We start from the raw sequence: 20,701 nt of genomic DNA, 5'->3' as shown, positions 1-20,701 counted from the left end.
AAATATGGAATGTGATACTACAAGTCTGAGTACTACTCAGACCCAGATGATGACTCGGTGCTCCCCCCATGCTCAGATGAGCTCGCATCGGTCGGAATGTCCGAGGAGTAGTGCTCACGTCCACCCTCTGCAGCGGCGGTCGGTGGATCATCAGCAGCTTGTGCCTGTTCAAGTAATATATAGTATATAAGTATATATATATGCAATTCAATAAACCAAAACCATTCGTTACGAATTTTCAAGTACCTGTCGACCGTATGGTCTCATGGCCAACTCAAACTGCGCGTCCGTAATACGTCCCTCGGCTCTGAAGATGGCCCACGTGTCACGTCTGCTATGCCGGCGAGCATACGCAGTATCGTGGGTTGTGGGCTTCCTCCCCGTAACCCGTCGCTGTATCATAATCAACACAATTTGTAAGATTAAAACAATTCATAGAATCAATGAATTAAGTAAACAATCAAATAAAGTGGCAGGATACTTACGAACTCTGCCTCCCATGACTCGACGTCGCCAGATCCGAAATGCGAAGATCCAACGGTCTCCATCTGGATCCGTCGTGCCTCCACATGCTGCCTGCTCTTCACGCCACCCTCTGCTCGTTTCTTTGCCTCCTTCCACTCGCGTTTGTGCGCAGTGGTGGCAGGTTTCTCGGCAGGATAGCCACCCGCAGCTACATTTAGCCGGTCATCGTACGCGAGTTTTTTAAGGTGAGATCTTTTATTACTTAAGATCTCCCTTATTCGCGTCCTTCCCCATACATCCGAGAATGTAGCATGTGGGGGATTGGGGTACCGACTATGTACAGCCTCTATCACCTCCCCAACTAATCGGCTATTTTAATCTTTAAATTTAATAAAACAATTTCTATATGAGTTTGATACTACCCCACGCATGTACTCCATTACCTCCCTCCCCCTCGCATCCATCACTATCCCGCCCCTATCCGTCACATCATAGCAAACCACTCTCTCCATCTCTCTCATCTCCTCCTCTTCCGAACTGTCTCCTCTAACTCTTCTCCCTCTATCTCCTCTCTCACCGCGTGCCCTACTACCTCCCCCACCTCCCCCACCTCCCCCACCAAAGCACCCGCCGCATCCTCCACTCCCACTCTTCCTACTGCTGCTGCGGGTGGAGTCACGACTGGGGGATTGTCTACGTGACGGTGGCTGTGAGCCCTGACGTGACGGTGGCTCTGAGGGAGCACGTGATGGTGGCTGTGAGGGTGTACGTGAGTGTGTCTGGGACGAGGTATGTCTCCTCGGTGGACGTGGAAGAGGAGAAGCTGCATGCCGTCTCGTCGGACTCGGAGGAATAGACGGCACTGGAGTGCCCTGGATACTCGGGGTAGGGGTATAGACACCAGGCATGGAAGGAGGGGGATGGGCATACATATACTCTGTAAGCTCAACCGGACCAGGTTGGCGCCCAAAGTGATTCATCATCTCCATCAACCAATTGCTGTACGCAAATGGATCGGATGAAGAACCTGGAATATCCATAAAGAACCTGCAACAAACATCTTCATGTACATCATGGGCTATCATCGACACCGGTGTTTGAAGGGTGCACATTCTCAGTTTTACGTGCTTCACTTGAACTACTTAATATACAAACAGTTTATGGATGGAGCAATGCAAGTCTTGACGCATTGTTGAAGTAAGCATTGTAACTTACAAATTTGAATTAGTGGTTTAAGGTTTAGGATTTAAGACTAACTATAATTGATGATATTGGATGCAGGCTATTATCAAACATGCTTCCAAAGGAAAATAGACTACCCACCTCAAGAGTGAATCCATTTGGTTTCAAAAGCACCGCATACAGCGTGTGGCCAGTTGTGTTGGTGAATTACAACCTTCCACCATCAATGGCGATCAAGAAGGGACATCTTATGTTATCCCTTCTAATTCCAGGAAAACATAAAGTCAAGCATATGGATGTTTATCTTGAACCACTGATTGATGAGTTGGAGGAACTATGGAGAGGTGTTGCGGTGGTGGACATTAGTAGGCCTCCCTCCTCTCGACACTTCGACTTAAAAGCAGTGTTGATGTGGACAATGCATGACTTTCCAGGATACAGCGATTGTTCTGGTAAGAATTCTAATTACCTCCCTACTCTATTACTATTGGCTATATATATTAATTAGACGGTTTGACTTTATTATTCTAACTTTTATTTATATTTTAACAGGTTTGAAAACATCGGGTAAACATGCATGTCCTGTTTGTGGCCCTTCGTTAGTACATGAGTATGCTGATGGTTTGTGTAAGACTATATTCGATAATCATCATCGATTTCTCCCCTCAGATCATCCTAAATATGTTGCTAGTAAGAGTAACATTCCTCCACAAACACTTCGTGCAAAAGATTGGAAGCGTATTTGGGAGTCTACAACTATTCTTCCTCCAGATGGCATGAACAGGTATAGTGATGTTTTTTCAATCTTGTTTTGTGTAGTCTCTAATTGGATTAAAGGTCACATAGAGCAATCCCTTGTGCAGGTACTCCATTTTTTTCCGGCTGCCATATTGGACCCATCTTAAGATCAACCATCTTCTTGATCCCATGCACATCTTCAAGAATGTGGGATCTGGTATTTGGGAACATATTACTGGTAAACGAGACAATGTTAGCGTACGTGAGGACTTGCGGGTCGCAGGACGTATGCGTCAAGCTTGGCCACGAGAGGTGGGTGGGCACGTTCGTCTTCCGCCTGCACCATGGATTATATCAAAGAAAGAGGAGAAGCAGGTAAAGCAGGCCATCACCACTTTGCGTACTCCCACTGGATGCATGAGATCATTGAAGGGAGCCTTTACAACCACTAAGAAAAGAGGCGTTGAGCAACTATATGGGTTGAAGTCCCACGATTGGCACAAGATGCTTCAAGTAAGTGTTTTCCAAGTCTTGTACGTACGTTGAAATTAAATTTTGTAATGCCATAAACCATAAATGTGCTCTTATGTGCGCAGTTCATACTACCTACTAGCATCGACCATTGTGCGAATAAGAGTTTGAAAAAATGTATTTATAAGATGGGCGAGCTTGTGAGGTATGTAAAACCCATGCTCAGATCACCCTTCATTATACCTTGCAAAATGAACGTGCATGAGGTATAACGTACTATTTATTTATTTTTCAGATATGTTAGTTCCAAAGCAATTGATCCAGCCACGTTGGATGATGCGCGTGTTATGGCAGTGGAGGTGGTTTGTTTGGTAGAGGAGACTTTTCCGCGAACCATTCTCACAAGTCAACTACATCTCATTGTGCATTTAGTGGACGAAATTGCTTTATGTGGTACTGTGCATGCACGTTGGATGTTCTTCCTAGAGCGCTTCATGAAGACCTTAAAAGACTTTGTGAGGCAAAGTGCAAGGCCTGAAGGAAGCATGGCCGAGGGTTGGTTGATACAAGAGTCTCTTGTATATATTTCAGAATTTCTTGGTCAGGTGGACAGCTCTTTGCCACGACTATGGAGCAATGAAGAGGACTTGAGGATGACCTCTATTGTGCCTCAAGGAAAAGGACAGAGTAAAGTAATTGACAGAACATTGATTGATGATCTCAATTTCACTTGTATCCTTAATAGTGATGTGATGAGCAGATGGGCTACAAGATATGAGGATGCAAAGACAAAAAGGCAAGCAGAAAGAGCTCTCTTTCGGAGGCAACATGGCTCTCGGAAGGCGTACCCTAAGCATTTAGCAACACTTCCGAATGATATCCATGTTGATTGGTTGCATGAGGAAATGGAGAAAGCAGAGAGCGACGAGGGGCTGCATATCACGGCGGAAGAATGGGAGTATGCACGAGGATGCATGTCAAAGGTATATAGAACTAATGTTTTGCATTAGTTGTAAGTGATTTGCTTTTAATATTTATTCACATTGCTTACACAAATATTGCTTCTATTTTGGTCCAGTGCACTATGTTCAATGCTATATGGTGTGAAGGCAAGCATTTTCGAACACAAAGAATTGATGAAAAGAGAAATACACAAGATTGCGGTGTCATTAGTAGCTTTGAGGGAGCTAATGGAAAAATGGATGATTATTGTGGCATAATCCAAGACATATTTAGGCTTGCCTTTCGTCGCTTCTTTGTGTATGTTTTGGATGTCAAATGGCAAATGAACGTGGTGGAAAAAGGGCCTGATGCAACGATAAAACGCCATGCAAGTGGATATGTAACTATTGACTCTACAAAGTTCTGGCAAACAAAGAAAGATAGGCTCGTATTGCCACAACAATGTGAGCAGGTATGCATTTTTTTTACTAATGTGTTTCATGTACATATATATCTAAGCTCACGTACCCCTTGACTTTTGATATGCTAATTAATTACTGTACTGTGTGTATTTGAGTAGGTTATCTATCTACCAATGGTGCATGACATCAAATGGTGGTACGTCATCCCTATTGCACCACGTTCCAAAGTGATGTATAATACATTCACTTATATGGAGCATATGGAGGATGTAACAAGCCGCAATGAAGATGACGTCGAACATGCCATTGAAGATGTTGTGATCGATGATCAAGAAATAAGAGATGATCGTGATAATGAGGATGAGCATGCCATTTCTCATGATCATGAGAATGACCCTACCATTGAGGATGATGGTGATGTTGATGAGGATGATCAGGACATCGATACCATTGTCAATGGAGTACAGAATATCGATAGTGGAATAAATTTAATCGTAGCCTTACCAATTGATCAAATGGATATTGATGTTGATCGTTTGGCAAGGATGGATCTTATTGAAGATGAGATCGAACCCTAACCAATCCGTCACTGTATGTTCTAAATTGATGACATTTCTATCATCTCATATGCATGATTTATTTTTGAATTTATTTCATTGTTGTAAATGCATGTAGTGGGATTGTGTAATGATGTATACTGTAATGTACTATGAGATGGTTTAAGGAAAATAGTTTTTATCTTCAGTTTTTCTCTGTCGTCATGCGTGTATTAATCCGTGTATAGTGGCGTGTATTTATCCGTGTATAATAGCGAGTATTCACCCGTGAATATTCTCGTGTATTTATGCGTGTATTACTGCGTGTATATAAACGCGTTTATACACGCGTTGATAAATGCAAATATACACGCGAACTTAAATGCTAAAATACACGCGCCCGATTCTATTCAAATACAAGCGCGACCATACACGCGTTCGTAATTTATCGCGTGTATGGCAGCATTGTCTTGTAGTGGTGGTTGATATGATTTTTAATTCTGTTTGAGAATGGATGAATTGATTTGGATTCTGATTGAAAAATGATGATTTCTGAAATTAGATGAAATATAATAATCTGAACGAAACCACAATGAGGATGAATGGGACGAGTCCCTGTGATGATATTCATGACTAGAATGATGATAATGAATTCAGCAAATCACTATGAGATTAGTGGGTTGTGCTGTCAAATTGTTACTGTTAACACTTGACTCAGTAGATCAAGTTAAGGGATGACAAATTGAGAACTTGCTTAACTGAAATTCCCGTAGAGGAATGTTCAAAAGGAAATTTTTTGGTCTAATGGACCATTATCGTGTTAAAGATATGAATGATATGATTTGAATGAATTATTATTATATTCAGTGTGTTTGATCAATGTTTGTTGATATCGGTGTGCATTTCTGCTTGCATCCCGATTGCTATTCTTTCATTTCAAAAGACTTGTTTAAGGTTATCCGATGTAAGCAATGCTTGTTGTTATCGTGTTTGTGGTCTATGTCTCTCTCTCTCTCTCTTCCTCTAACTAATTGTGACAAACCAACCAAGAAAATAGAACTAAGGCTTTTCAACAACGATACTTCTTTGTTTCCAATTATACTTTGGCCCGGAAGAGACTCACAGTATACCGTATGTTGAAGCTACTTGTACATATCCATAATCCCTTAGTTTAGTTGGGTGCAATACAAACAACTGTCATATTATATTATCTGGTTACATATTTTGTTAGCAAATTAATACCGTTCTTAGACATTGACTAGTATAGTCAATGTCTTAGATGGTACAACTGTGTTACATGTGATTGGCTTTTAGCAAAAGGGGGGCATAATATAATAGTATTATGAGGACCAAGTTGCAGGGCAGAAGGAAGCATAGACGATATCAAGCGCGTTAATGCCCCCGTCAAAGAGAAGGCCTCTAAATCCCATGAGGAATGATCCTTCAGGGCGGTTCCATTCAATATTAGTATAAGAACTGTCCCCGCCACTTATACAAGAACCATCATCGAGTGATATATCAAGCCTCCTTATCAATGTAGTAGAGGAAGTGTCATGTGGTTCTGCTCTATGGAAGCCCTTGAAGGATTTGACAGTGTGACTAGGCAGCACCACCAGCAGGGGGCTGATTTTTTCCCCATAGCAATGACTGCCATGGTGAAGGGTTTGATCTACCATGTTCCAACCAGAGTAGGTGACCTCCAAGCAGCTGACTCGGTTCCAAGTATAGCGTAGTTGTATGGCGGAGATCCTCTTGCGCTGCTGAATATATGTTCTAGGATCCTGTACATCGTCAAACGCCGCAGCACCAGCCCCTCCATTCATGGCTTGATACGTTTTCACGGTGTAGTCTAGGGATGGCATGCCGCTGGCAAGGCACTTCAGTACTAATCGATCACCCACGATTAGCGGCTTGGTCGGATTATCTACATATGATGACACCAAGCCTCGCACCATGCTCTCGTCATTATCTGCTTGCACCTTCACACTGTTGAGCTTGTTGTCTCCGCCATAGCCCCCATAGAGACTGTACACCTTGTTAATAACATCAATATTCCCTTGTAGGTCCTTCAACTTGCTCAAGGTGTTTGAGGTTTCCCGGCTCGCTAGCATGGTGCGGTTGCGCGCAACGGGTTTGAACATACTGCCTATGCCTGGAACATGCTCATAGCCAGAAACAGTCCACTGGATGATCTTCGGAGCTGTGAGCTGCATCGACGGGAACTTTAAGGCAAAGTTTACCATCTTCTCGGGAGCTGGGAATTCGGGATTGGCTACGCCGGACATGCGCTGCACGAAATGGATGCGTCGTGTCTGAGATGAATTAAAACGCTCGATCTTGACCTGCAAAATATTCCAATATGCTGATTGGGATAAGTGTCACTACTCTGATCATATCAACACTGAAGCTCCATCCTCAAAGCATCATGCAAGTGTGTAGGGGCTCACTCTGTGAGCAACTCAGTACGGTGCCATGCAAATGTATATATAATCACCATATGTGTCATATTTGTAGCATTCAAATAATCACCAAATCGCCACGCATGCATAAGTCTTGAGCGGCTATGGCGGTGATCGCAGGACACATACTAGACAAACATAAGCTTCTGTCACTCATTCCAAGTCATATATGTGGCATTATATGTTATGGACCATAGGGTCTTTGTGGCCTTACGGACCACATGGTCTTGCAAAGGCATGGTTAACTCATTTCTTACTTATATTACTTGTGCAATATATACGCAACACAACACCAGTCGACCCCATAAATCCCCCTTGATCAAGGTCGGTCCACCGACGGCAAAAGAGTCTACAAACCGGCCAAGGGCATATAGACACTGTTGTCCAGCACAACACTGGACTTATGGGATCATTGCCAAGTCATTTGTGAAGGTTCCAAGAGTGTGAAGCCCATTTTCCCTTCTTTTTCTCCTTGATATAGTTCAGCATGTAGAGCTTCCCAAAGGCAGGCATACGTAGCCTGCAAAAGCGGGGGGCACGGCCTACGTGCCCGCGAAGGGTTGGGGGAGGAACCGGAGACCCCCATCCCGCACCAAGAGTGTCCTTTTGTAGGGCCCAATGGTTGGATTCCAGAGGGCGACCAAGGATATACAGGAGCATGCCGGATATGCTAAAAAAGTGCAAGCGAAGAAGCATATGATACACATGAAAAGTTATCAATATAATTTAAAAATATGTGCGTCACCAAGAGACGTCTAGAAAGCTCCTCCAAGGATTGGTCAATGCGCTTTGAGATGGGATAACGTCTAAAGCAACGCCACCTTCGTCAGCTTAGTGGTTCAGTGTGCTAACGTGTACAGCTTGTTGCCCCAGGCGTACAACGCCAACGCCACTTTCACCACCTTAGTGGTTCGGTGTGCTAGGCAAAGCCGTGAATTGAAATCCCCATTTTATGAGGGTTGTTGACTCTAAAAGGGAAAACAAGTTACCAACCTAGTGTGGTGGTAATTAAGGTGTTTCCCTTTGGGGGCCTTGCGGTTACCGTGTACATATATATGGGTGTGTGAGTGGATTTTCTCTCGGGCGCTTGCCCCAAAAATCGTGAAAAAAAATAAACCAACATAAAACAACAGATCACCTGCAAGGATGCATCCACGCTCACTGTAGAGAAGATTCCTGCTGCTCTCAGCTCGCCGCTCAGCCGGGACTGCTCCTCCCGCGAGTCCGAGTAGTAGGAGTACACGGCATAGTACTCACCACCAGTGATTCGGCTTGATAGGTAGCTGTCGCCATATAATTGCACAAAATCTGCCAATTGGGTATCGTCCTTTGGCGGAGAAACCTCAGGCCGCAGTCCCTGCACATTGGTCACCGTCTCCAAGCCCTGGATGTGGCGGGAGAACACAACGATGTGGGTAGTGTTGGAGGTGGTGGTCAGCTGCTGGAAGAATTGCACCTTCTCGGAGACGCTGCCAAAGCTAGAGAAGCTGACAGAGAGGGCCTGATCAATCTGGAGGGACTCGATGAGCTGCATGCTGCTGGTACAGATGTCACACTTCACAAAGCTATCGCCTCCCGAGACTTGGGTCTCCCCTTTCACTGCTGTATTCAGTCCCTCCCCAAAAACAGCATTGTAGCCCTGCATCAACGCCACCGGCGCGACGGCACGGAGCCCATTCGTGGAGCGCCGCCCCTGGCGGCAAGGCGCAAGCAGAGGAGCCGCCTTTAATTCACCTTTTTTGATCAGCAACTGCGCAGCTGCCATCCTCTCTTCTCTCTCTCTCTCTGTCTCTCTCTCCCTCTTCAACTTCTGTAGGCACTGGGCAGCGACATATATAGTGCGTCTTCCATAATGCGTCTTCCATAAGCTCGAGCATGAGCAGAATTATTCTAAACTTTCCAAAAGAAAGAAAAAATATTCTAATCCTCCATACCACGTATATCAATCAATGTGGCATCTATGACCCCTCTCTCTCTCTCTCTCTTCAACTTCTGTAGCCACGGAGCAGCGACATATATAGTGTGTCTTCCATAAGCTCGAGCATGAGCAGAATTATTCTAAACTTTCCAAAAGGAAAAAAAAAAAACAATTCTAATCCTGCATACTACCTTTGATTTACTCGTAACTACTATCAATCAATGTGACATCTATGATTTACGCATAAATCAATGTGACCTCTCTCTCTCTCTCTAGCTTATCTCTCATTTAAAGACAGCGACCTCGAGCATGAGAAGAATTATTCTAAACATTCCCAAAGGAAAAAAAATTCTAGAACCAAACTATCCATCAATATTTTGTATTATTTCTCTTCTTTTTGTGACTCCGATACACCGTTTTGTGTAAATAGTAGAGGCCATGCTTGCATGCTCTTCTCTTTGTTCATGCATCACCTTTTTCCTCTCTATGATTATTGAGCAAAAGTCAAGAGCAGTGCAGGTTTGGGTTTCCATAAGATCAAAGTTTAGGACTTGTAGATATTAGCGAATCATCAAAAGGTATAAGCTAGCATTACTTTGAATCCTTGTGATCTTTAAGAGTCATATTCAACTCAAGATACTATTAACCACTCTGGTTAACATTATTTTTCAAGTGTTGCTACTCTTCTTCTTGTAATCTATCATTTTATAACCACGCTAAGCACCTATTGAAAAAGACATATGGGATGACCGCTAGTGTAATGTCGGTCATAGTTAGATAGATATACATAGAGCTAGGAAGCCAATTTCGGGCTCCCAATTGTAAATGGTTGTAAAAAGTGAGCTAATTTATCTAAGTCATTTTATGGAATACGAAAACGGGACCATCCCATTAGTCACAATTGAGTCTTTCTTTCTCTATCTCTCTCACTCTCTTGTGCTTGTGGTTGCATGCTTGTGTTTGTGAATGCTTGCTTGCTTGATTGTTCTATATGCATGGAGTGGATGGTATTAGCCTAGGCTTCTCTTCTCCTCTCCCCTCTTGGCGTACCATTCCCAAAAAAAAAACTCACAAATAGAAACATTATACAAGGGGTCCAACAACACGGCTATTCCACACATTCCTTCACTTACGCTTGATAAAATTGGTGCAAAATAACCCTTTATGAGACGATATAAATCTTCCTAACGTTCCCTCTCTCATAAGATCATACCCATCGGTCAAAATAGCTTGGAGACAAATGGTGTTAGTCTTTGATTACACCAGTGAGAGTGAGGATCATCCCAACACTGGACAAGTTACTCACATGACGACCTAGAGATAGGAGAACCTGAGGCTCAGTGCATGGATAGACCACCTATCATGGAGCAAGACCCAACTTCTTCTACCCATTTCCAAAGAAGCCTTACTTCACGACTTCGGAACTTTATCATGTGAAACGCACAATCAGACGAGCCATGTGCACCCTAGGGATAGAGGTATGGAAAACCAACCTAAAAGAGAGTCCTCACCACCTCTAGATCCTAGAGTGGAGATAGGGCAAAGTGAAAGTAACCAAACCCAGACTCATCCACCAGTCTAGAGAGCCATGCCTACCTCAGGAATGATTGATTCATACCAAGCCCAGAGACCAATGCTAAACCTAGGATAAGAACTAGCTCTCCAAGGGACCGAGATGTCCTACTAGAGAGAGAGGGCCTACCCAGCCCCATCACATTAGCTTGGGGAACCAATATACCAATAAAACCCACCTCGAGGAGTATATCCAATATACCATATGGAGCCATATGAGTCACAACCTAGTCCTCCCATAAGACAAAGACCCCCAATGGCCTATTATTCACCCCCTAATATTCCTGAACTAGCACTTGCTCCAGCCACCATGGCCGGGGGCTAACTCTTGAAATGTTAAAAATATCCATGGAAATAGGGAGGGGGGTTGCTATTGCTAGTATCATGCCTCTAGCACCAGCACACCACCTTGTACAGGGGCCAAGGCAGGAAGAAATAAACCAGCCAACATCTCTCCAAGCTAATCACCAAGTTTGATGGAACTGGCAATCCCATACCACACCTTGAGATGTTTAATCAAATATGCAAATCATTTGGCCATGTGGAAGATCAAGTCAAGGTGAGTGCCTTTGGCCTCACCCTAGATAACAAAGCTGGCTAATGGTTGAGGTCCTTGGAAACAGAAGATATGGACACCTTTGAAGTCTTGAAAGTGGCCTTCAAGGTTGGATACTCATGTCAAGGTTACACAATGTCAAACAAAAGGATGGCAAAACCATCTAGGACTACATCAACATGGTAAGGTATCTCCACTCTCACTGTAGTGCCAACGACAAGTTCTCTGATGAAGGGATAATTGGGAGATTCCTTGAGGAATTTCAAGGTTGGATACTCACGTTAAGGAACTTGATGGAGTCCTGTTTTTAGCAGTTACCAAATGTCAGACAAAAAGATGGCAAAACCATGTGGGACTACATAAAAAGGGTAAGGTATCTCTACTCTCACTGTAATTGGGAGATTCCTTGAGGAATTTCAAGGTTGGATACTCACGTTAAGGAACTTGATGGAGTCCTATTTTTAGCAGTTACCAAATGTCAGACAAAAAGATGGCAAAACCATGTGGGACTACATAAAAAGGGTAAGGTATCTCTACTCTCACTGTAGTGCCAGAGACAAGTTCTCCTTGAAGGGCTCGATGATGTACCCTTACATAATTTGTTGTATGCTTTGGGCCATACCTCCTTTGAGCAATGCTGCAGGAGTGCTTTGGACTTTGAGAATAACTTCAAGGGAACGTGTTCCCACCGAGAACTTCACTAGGGTACATTTGTGGCTTCCTTCAAAACAATTAGCACTAAATCCGCCGAGGCAAGGAGTCCACCTTGGGACAACAAGTCAAACAACTAGCCACTACATTAATGTAGCAGATGAACCAACATTGGAGAACCAGCCAAGGCCAAGATCGAGTTGCTCAACCCCATCTCTACTCAAAGAGGGATCTAGTTTGGTGCCCAATTTGTCGTGCTGACATTCTTTACATCCATTTGATATAAAGACCAACCCTTCGCTGTAGCCATAGCTATGATAGCTCTCACAGTTGCCATTCTTGCAACTGGGCTAAATGTCTCCTCATAGTCTATGCCATAAGTCTCCCCATAGCCCTTGGCAACCAATCTTGCCTTGTACCTTCTCTCATTGAACCATCAGCATTGTGCTTGACTTTATACACCCACTTACATCCAATTGCCTTCTTTTCCTTAGGCAAAGGCACTAACTCCCATGTTGCATTTGCATCCAATGCTGCCATCTCCTCATCCATGGCATCTTCCCATTTCTTATTTCCAATTGCCTGCTCAAAGAAAGTGGACTCAACCTCCTATATTGCTTTTACCATATAAGCATAATTATGGGCTGTAAATCCATCATATCTCAACCTATCAAACAGGGTATCTGACCCTCATAGACCTACATACACCTGGATCACTGCCACGTATCCTCAAAACAACCTTGGTTCTCCTGACACCAGGAGTAACCATAGACGGAATGCCAATCTCCTCATCAAGGCTCTCCTCGGAGCCACTAGAGTCACCATCCACCTATGAGTGACCTGCCTGCTGCTGCTGTGCTGATAGATTAGGCCGCACAAAAGGTTGATCTACCTTTTCCTTCTCTTTTCATGATACATGTGTACTTACATCATTCCTCAACCTGCCTGACCATGGACTCCCTAGGTCCACTCAGCACCTATGATTGCTGCTCTATATGTTGTGCAACATTAGCACTTCTTACATCTACATCTTCTGTTGCCTTCACTACTACTGGTGCATACCAGCTACTCACCTCATCGAAGATAACATCTCTGCTTACTTTCATCTCACGACGAGTGGTAGGGTTATAGCATATATAACCTTTTTGCTCCATAGCATAACCAATAAAGATGCATTTCTCAGCCTTTAGATCCAACTTTTTTCTCACCATTAGGAACATGTACATATGCGATACACCCAAACAGTTTCAAGTGAGACACATCTGGTCTTACGCATGTAAACTTCTGTTCAGGAGTCATGCCATGAACAGTTGTAGTGAGTGTCATGTTCATAATGTACACAACAGTTGCTACTACTTCTGCCCAAAACTAATGTGGCATATTCTTTTTCGCCATCAAGGCACGTGCCACTTCTGCAATGTGCTTGCTTTTCCTTTTTGCAACATCATATTGTTGCGAAGTGTACCTACACGTAAATTGCCTCCTCTTGATTCCCTGCTTTCTCAAGAATTCACTGAACTCATTGGAGAAATATTCTCCTCCACCATTTGATCTTAGGAATTTTATTTGCATGCCTTTTTCCTTCTCGACTAAGGCTTTAAATCTGTGAAAGTGAGCTAACACCTCACTTTTCTCTTTCATGAAATAAACCCACACTTTCGTAGTGTGGTTATCAATGAATGCAACATAACAATTGTTGCAATCTTGGTCAATCCCCATACATCTGAATGTATGACATCCAATGGTCTTCCACTGACATGCTTTTCATGTAGGAAATCATGTTTGGCTTGCTTACAAAGTTGGCATGCTTCACATACCTTATGCATACCGTCAACCTTAAACTTTGGCAAACCTACAACAATATTTTGGGATGCGCAGTATCATCACCTATTTCTACATTACCCGATTTTTCCATTTTTTTTATATATCTAAACCACTCAGCATGACTAATCATATGGTTAGAGGTGCTAGAATCCACATACCATATATCTTGAGATCATGACACATCCCCTATTATGGAACTAAGCATGTGTTGCATCACAAACAACTACTCACTTCTGTCATCACCTCCATGTTTCCTAGATGATGCATAGTTACCTTGTTGCAACTTCCCACTTTTAATGTCATTGTGCTTTTTGTATAGCAGTCCTTTGCCATGTGTCCTGGTTTGCCACAGTAATAGCACTCTATGCTATTTGCATTTTGATTTCTTTTCCAACCACCTCGGCCTGTTTAGCTCCCCCGGCCTCTAGATTGGCCTCTTCCACCTGTGTATGATTGCTACTGTGAATCATTTGCCTCTTCTCAGGCTAAGAATGATTTCCTTGTCGGCCACCACCTTGGCCTGGACCACGGCCTCTAGCTTTGCCTGTACCTGAATTAGAGTAGAAGGCCTATTCTGATGTGTTCTTGCTTTGTGAAGAATAATCCTCACCTAAAGCATTTTCTTCTATGATCAGCATAGATATCAAGTCCCGAAAGTTGGGAATATTCTCCCTAACTAGAGTGGAGGTCTTGAATGACTTGTACTCTTTGCCAAGCCCAATTCAGAGACAAACACTCACCAAATCATCATCCTCCACTGATACATTGATAGACCCAAGGGATTCAACAATGCCCTTGATCTTTAAGTCATATTCATTGATGGACATGCTTTTCTTTTCCACCGGTATGCAACTCTTGCTTTAACCTACAAGTTCCTTCCCTTTGTGTTGGTCTGGAACATTTGAACCAGATTCTGCAATACAACTACTGGAGTGTTGGCATCCTGTATTTGTCCTATCATAGTGTCTGTGACACTAACTGAAAGCCAGTACATGAAGTTTCTTGCACCCTGATTCCAATCCTTGAATGCCTTTATATCTGCAGGAGTGGCATTCTCCTGAGATAACTCTGGAGACTCCTCATTGTCTCCTTCTACCTAATCCCAAAATCCTTTACCCATTAGGAAATTGGTCATTCTGAACTTCCAGGCATGGAAATTATTCTTATCCATCTTCTCAAGTAACAATCTGATTAATTCTGTAAGACATGTTTTCCTACAGCAATAACCTGCAAACAGACAACTTCTGTATGCAACTTATAATACAATAGTGGTACTTTAGCATAGCCTGTGTGTCACCAAATATGACGAGTACATGTACATACACCCAGTTTCAACAATACGTGCAAACCCCGTTTGCACTTCAAAAATGCACTGTTGTACTGCAATAACCAGATTTCGAGCAGAAACAGTTCTCTACCACCAGAACTTCCAGAAAACTATCGAAAATACCTTACAGTGATGAAACGGTACCCGTAATGTGCCCGAAACATAAATTTGGTAAAAAATTACCATATCTAATAGGACAATATACTTGCCTTGTAGCTCCACCCCCACGAAGATAGCTCCTCAATCGGAGATGTGTAGCTCCCAAAGCTACAGAGGGGTTGTTGTACCTAAACCAACAAGGGGAAAGAGATGATGGTGCTCTTACCCGTGTAGTACCACTTCCTTCCTTCCTTGTTCTTGCCTCTTTCTTGCCTCGTTAGCTCTCACACAAACCAGGCTCTGATCCCATAAAGAGAATGTGGGGGACAGGGAGAGCTTCAAACCCTGGCAAGCAAACACACACACACAAGAGAATGTGGGGGACAGGGAGAGCTTCAAACCCTGGCGCAAGCAAACACACACACACAAGAGAGAGCAATGCACAAGACAAAGATGGATAGCTGAATTTTATTATATTTTCTTCTTCTCTACTCAACCAACATAACATAAAGATAAGAGTACACACTATATGGGTTAGTACTTAACTACTACACAATAAAAGGTTGGTCCATAATGTGAACTCGACTAAATGAGCTGGCGCTATAACTATGCCAGTCTCCACTAATCCAAAATGGCTGTCACATAGCCTGTCATCCCACTGGCCACATATCACCCATAATCTCACCAACCATACTACTTGTATAGATGCTTGTATAGATGCGAAAGCTATCACCCAGGCGGTTTTTATTATATTTTCTTCTTCTCTACTCAACCAAATGATCATTGAAGAGGTGCTGGAAGAAGAAGAATATGCATATAGAAACCTCGGTAAACCATGGAGGAAATAGATGACATTTAGGAGGTAACCCAGAGTATTTTTTGATGTAAGGTAACACACAAGTGCCAGTGTTCTAGGCTACATCGCAATGGAAGGGCAAGGAGATTAATGCCATAACAAGGAGAGCCATGCTACTGCAATGCTATTATTGCCAAGAACCTCACCATGTGGCTGAGTATCCTCATAAGGTTAACGTGACAAACCTGCAAAATACTCAAGGAACCACACACCCACCAAGATTGAGTCATGTAAAATGCAAAATTGTCCACCTAATTAAGGACTGTCCTTATAGAAGCACTGGAGAGTCCTCAATGGTCTCAATCTAACCCACAGGGCTCTGAATTATTGGAGTGTGATCAAGGTGGTGGCAACACCACTTAATGTCACAGTGCATGCGCAAGCTAAAGATAAGAGTACACACTATATGGGTTAGTACTCAACTACACAATAAAAGGTTGGTCCATAATGTGAACCCGACTAAATGAGCTGGCGCTATAACTATGCCAGTCTCCACTAATCCAAAATGACTGTCACATAGCTTGTCATCCCACTGGCCACATATCACCCATAATCTCACCAACCATACTACTTGTGTATAGATGCGGAAGCTATCACCCAGGTGGTTTATCAATGTTTGCCAATAGCACTACTTGAGCTCAATATCTCAACGTAACCTTCCTCATATCCCACGTTATAACCGTCGCTATATCCCACGATATTTTTATCACTCACACCACATTGTCAAAAAACATCAGCATCGCTATTTGCGCTACTCAGCGACGCTGATGAAAACATCAACGTCACTATTTTTGCCACTTGGCAGTGTAGATTCAAAAATAGTGTCGCTATTTGCACCGCTCAGCAACATTGATAAAAAAGATTACTATCACCATTTCTGCCACTCGCGGTGTTGTGAATTTTCTTTTGGTGTAGATTGGGGCTAATGCCCCAATATGCATCTAAAAAAATTTAATTCAATATATTGAAGATAGTTCTAATTTGTACAAATAGACATATCGACGTATGAAAATAAATTTACAACATAGTAACTCCTGAAATATTAATTGTATTAAATCCCAAATGCCATAAAAGGCGAGTTACATCCAAAATACCATAACAAGTAAGTTACATTATGTATGGAGTTACACAACATTATGTATGGAGTTACACAACATTAAACACACTCATCCTCCTCCTCCTCATCATCATCATCATTCTCCTCCTCGTCCTCCTTGCCTATCACCTCTTCATCATCTTCCTATAATATCAGAGAAGATTAAGTAATGTTAAAACACAAACAAGATTAATTTCTAAAAGCTTATTAAACCAAAATAATATAAACCTATAGCGGGCATAGCTTCATAGTTCAAAGAGACACCTTGTTGTCGCAACCATTTAAATGTGGTCGAGATCCCATCGTGATAAGCAAAGTCGTACTCCTCACAAAGAAGGAGAACAGACCACCATAGTTTCCTACATTAAACACACATTAAAAAAAGAATAATTTACATAAAATTTAATTCTTTGGAAAGTAAAGTTTTGAATGCAAAATGTTAAGAGTTCAAATACTTATTACAAACTGAGCAAGGAAAAATGCTCCACCCGATCCAAGATGGAAAGCCCCTCTTTTATGCATGCGTACTCGGGCTGCCTCTCATTGTTGCTTGAAAAGTTTGGTATTTTCTCGATACATCTTTTTGGCCTTCTTCCAATCCTATGCCACCATGCTTGATGGCCTTGGAAATCAATGATTTCATGTGACTCACATGACCCTCCATACGATCCAACATCTTAAGCTCATTAAATTGTAAGTCGGGGTGGGGCACATGAAACCCTATCTTCAATACTTGCGAAATGTATTGCTTCTTTGCATTGTCTTGAGTTCTTCAATCAATGCCCCAAATGTTTCTAAACTCAGGATTTACAAGGTGATGCATGCACACTATAACATGCTTCCCCTTGCTATCCTCAATGATTGACCCATTTGTCCTCCTCACACAGTAAGGAAGCGTTGCTGGTTCATAGGCATTTGGATCCAGCACTTGTTATGCTGACACATCCTCTGTTTGATGGGGAATGAGAAGCAGATCTATTACTACCACGCTAAAACAGCCCTTGCATCCACCCCCACCATAATGATGACCCCCACTAGAACGATGAGAAGAGGTAGAACTCCTATCTGATGAGGTCGTGGACTATTAAGTTGAATACAACTCTTAAAGATCACAAGGATTCAAAGCAATGCTAGCTTATACCTTCTGAAGAGTCATATTAGAAGGAGGATGGAAATTTAATGAAGCAATCCGTCTTTTATATTTCAGATGATAAACAACATGATACATTGTTCATTCAACATTGTTTTAAGTTTATAAGGCACTAGGTTTGGTCACATGGAGTAGCATCTCAATTTAAGGCAGCACGACCATTTTACTTCATTGCAAGGTGTGTGTTGGTCTATGTTACTACTATGTTAGTACTCTGTGTTAGTTTGTGGTAGTACTCTGTGCTAGTCTGTGTTAGTTTTTGTCAGTACTCTGTGTACTATGTGTAAGTAATATGTTAGTCTGTGTTGCTCTGTGTTAGTACTATGTTAGTACTCTATGGTGTTAGTCTCTGTGATGGTAGTACTCTGTGCTAGTCCGTGTTAGTACTATGTTAGTACTTTGTGTTAGTCTGTGTTAGTACTATGTTAGTAATCTGTGTTCGTTTGTGTCAGTACTTTACATACTATGTTAGTACTATGTCTAAGTACTATGTTAGTATGTATTGCTTAGTGTTAGTAGTATGTGTGTTAGTTTGTGGTAGTACTCTGTGTTAGTACTATGTTAGTACTATGTGTTAGTACTATGTTAGTACTCTGTGTTAATTTGTGTTAGTTTGTGTTAGTTTGTGATAGTACTCTGTTAGTAGTATTTTAGGACAGTCTCTATATGTAAAAAATTAGTATTGTTTTACAATCAACAAAATTTTATTGTTTTGGTTATTACAGGTACTATTCACGAACCAACAGTCGAATGCTATGGAACTACTTTGGTACTGTGGTGGGCATGGTAAGGGAGAGCATGATGGTGTGGGTGCTGTGATAAAGCGTGCTCTAACAACTGAGCAATTGGATGCAAATGTACTAAGATATATAGGATGCCCATGATGTTGTTGAATGGTTGACTTGGAAGGTGGAAAATGATGGAAATCAAAAGCTTTTTGTGGAGGTGAAGATCAATGATGTCGACACAGGAGCAATGCATATACGCATGCCAAACAGTCAAAGGTACTCGCAAAACACATTGTGTGTTGGGATTCACTTGCAAAGACCCTACACAAGTTTTGTTTCGAAGTTTGTCATGCTTTTGTTCCTTCTGTGTTGATGAATCTTGGGACAAGTGCATCAATCTAAGCCATGTAAAACCATGGAAGTTGCATAAGCTAGAGCCTGATAAAGAGGACAATAATAAAGTAGTTGTGGAGTAGGATGACATTGTCTACTCGCAGCAGCAGGACCAATTAGCTAATATGTTGGAGGTTGGAGACCACCTGGCAGTGCTAAAGTCTCCTAGAACAAAGACAATGAGGATTACTAAATTGTGCTATGCAAACAAGGCAAGACAGTCCTCTCAGAGCAAGTGAAGGATGGTTGGGGTAATGTTTTCAACATTGGAGACGCAGTGGTGGTGCATGGTATCTATTATGCTAAATTTTCACAATATAAAAATAGTTATGCCTTACTAAGGGAAACACCTACACCTATGTTCCATGCTGATGCAATACTTGCAATAAAGTTCCCAATGTTATAAGAAAAGCACCAGGTTAAACGGTGCACAACAGTTTATCATGTCCCTCCAAAGGTGCATGAACACATCCTAGGTAATGTCTCACTCCTTAATTCCTAGGTAACGCTGAACAAGGTCAGGAATGCAATTTCATCTCTACAGCCTCACTGTTTTGCTTCTCTCTCTATAGCCTCACTGTTTCGCTTGCCTCTCTACAGCCTCACTGTTTCAAATTAATCTTCAGTATGCGTAAATACAAGAATAAGGAGTTCTTGAGGGGTATCTGCAACAACTATACGGACCACCATAGCACAACCTCAGGGGATGCAGTGGATTATGACAATCTGTACTCACCAATGTCCCAAGATGAGGATGAGGGAGACCTCGAACCCCTCAGAGGAGGAGGAACATGAGGGGAACAAGGAAGAGGAGTGGGCTGAAGAGGAGAACGAGGAGAATGAGGAGGATGAAGAAGAGGAGTGGACAGAAGATGACAAGGAAGTAGAAGAGGCATTTACATATGGTGGGGAGGATGATGAAAGTGATGATTCGGATGGTGCTGTGAAGAAGGATGGTCCTAGGAAGAAGGTTGAGGATGAGGATAGCTCTACCGAGATGAAGAGCATGCTAAATAGATGCCATTCCCTTTCTAACTGTAATTTTGATTTTACTGAGCTGGCCCTTTCTAGCTATGTAATTTGGGCTATGATCAAGTTTTGGCAGTAATCTAGTGGTTTATTATTTCCACATTGTGGTAATTGCTGACAATTAGTTACTTTTCCCTTTCTCATCTCCATAGAAATTGCAGACTATGCTAGTACGATGTTACTATTGTTAGATCTTTGCATAACTCTTAGTACTATGTTACTATTATTGTTAGATCTTTACTTAACTCTTAGTACTATGTTACTATTATGTTAGTACTATCTTAGTA

The 20,701-nt window shown here is 42.3% G+C and overlaps 2 protein-coding genes across 2 annotated transcripts; both read right to left on the bottom strand.

Annotated features, from left to right (window-relative positions):
- Positions 1-228: 228 nt before the first annotated feature.
- Positions 229-6,011, bottom strand: LOC147607346 (uncharacterized). The gene is made up of 3 exons (XM_086790456.1): positions 5,999-6,011; positions 486-826; positions 229-393 (listed from the first exon to the last, which is right to left on the bottom strand). The coding sequence occupies exons 1-3, from the start codon at positions 6,009-6,011 to the stop codon at positions 229-231; spliced, it is 519 nt and encodes a 172-aa protein (XP_086646582.1).
- On the bottom strand, positions 5,984-9,017 carry LOC147607345 (uncharacterized). Its single transcript, XM_086790669.1, has 2 exons — positions 8,354-9,017; positions 5,984-7,098 (listed from the first exon to the last, which is right to left on the bottom strand). Exons 1-2 carry the CDS (start codon positions 8,978-8,980, stop codon positions 6,097-6,099), a joined length of 1,629 nt encoding a protein of 542 aa, XP_086646795.1. The 5' UTR covers positions 8,981-9,017; the 3' UTR covers positions 5,984-6,096.
- Positions 9,018-20,701: the final 11,684 nt, after the last annotated feature.

Source organism: Cibotium barometz, chromosome 55 (assembly GCF_041138505.1).
Source record: "Cibotium barometz isolate CiBa-2024 chromosome 55, ASM4113850v1, whole genome shotgun sequence".
NCBI classification, from domain to species: domain Eukaryota; kingdom Viridiplantae; phylum Streptophyta; class Polypodiopsida; order Cyatheales; family Cibotiaceae; genus Cibotium; species Cibotium barometz.
This window is presented reverse-complemented; position numbering and strand designations above follow the sequence as displayed.

Excerpts from the sequence above, each read along its gene's own strand:
- LOC147607346 (XM_086790456.1), bottom strand. Across the intron at positions 394-485 it reads AGTCATGGGAGGCAGAGTTC|CGACGGGTTACGGGGAGGAA; the intron begins GTAAGTATCCTG and ends ATTATGATACAG.
- LOC147607345 (XM_086790669.1), bottom strand. The coding sequence starts at position 8,980 with ATGGCAGCTGCGCAGTTGCTGATCAAAAAAGGTGAATTAAAGGCGGCT. Across the intron at positions 7,099-8,353 it reads GCGTGGATGCATCCTTGCAG|GTCAAGATCGAGCGTTTTAA; the intron begins GTGATCTGTTGT and ends AATATTTTGCAG.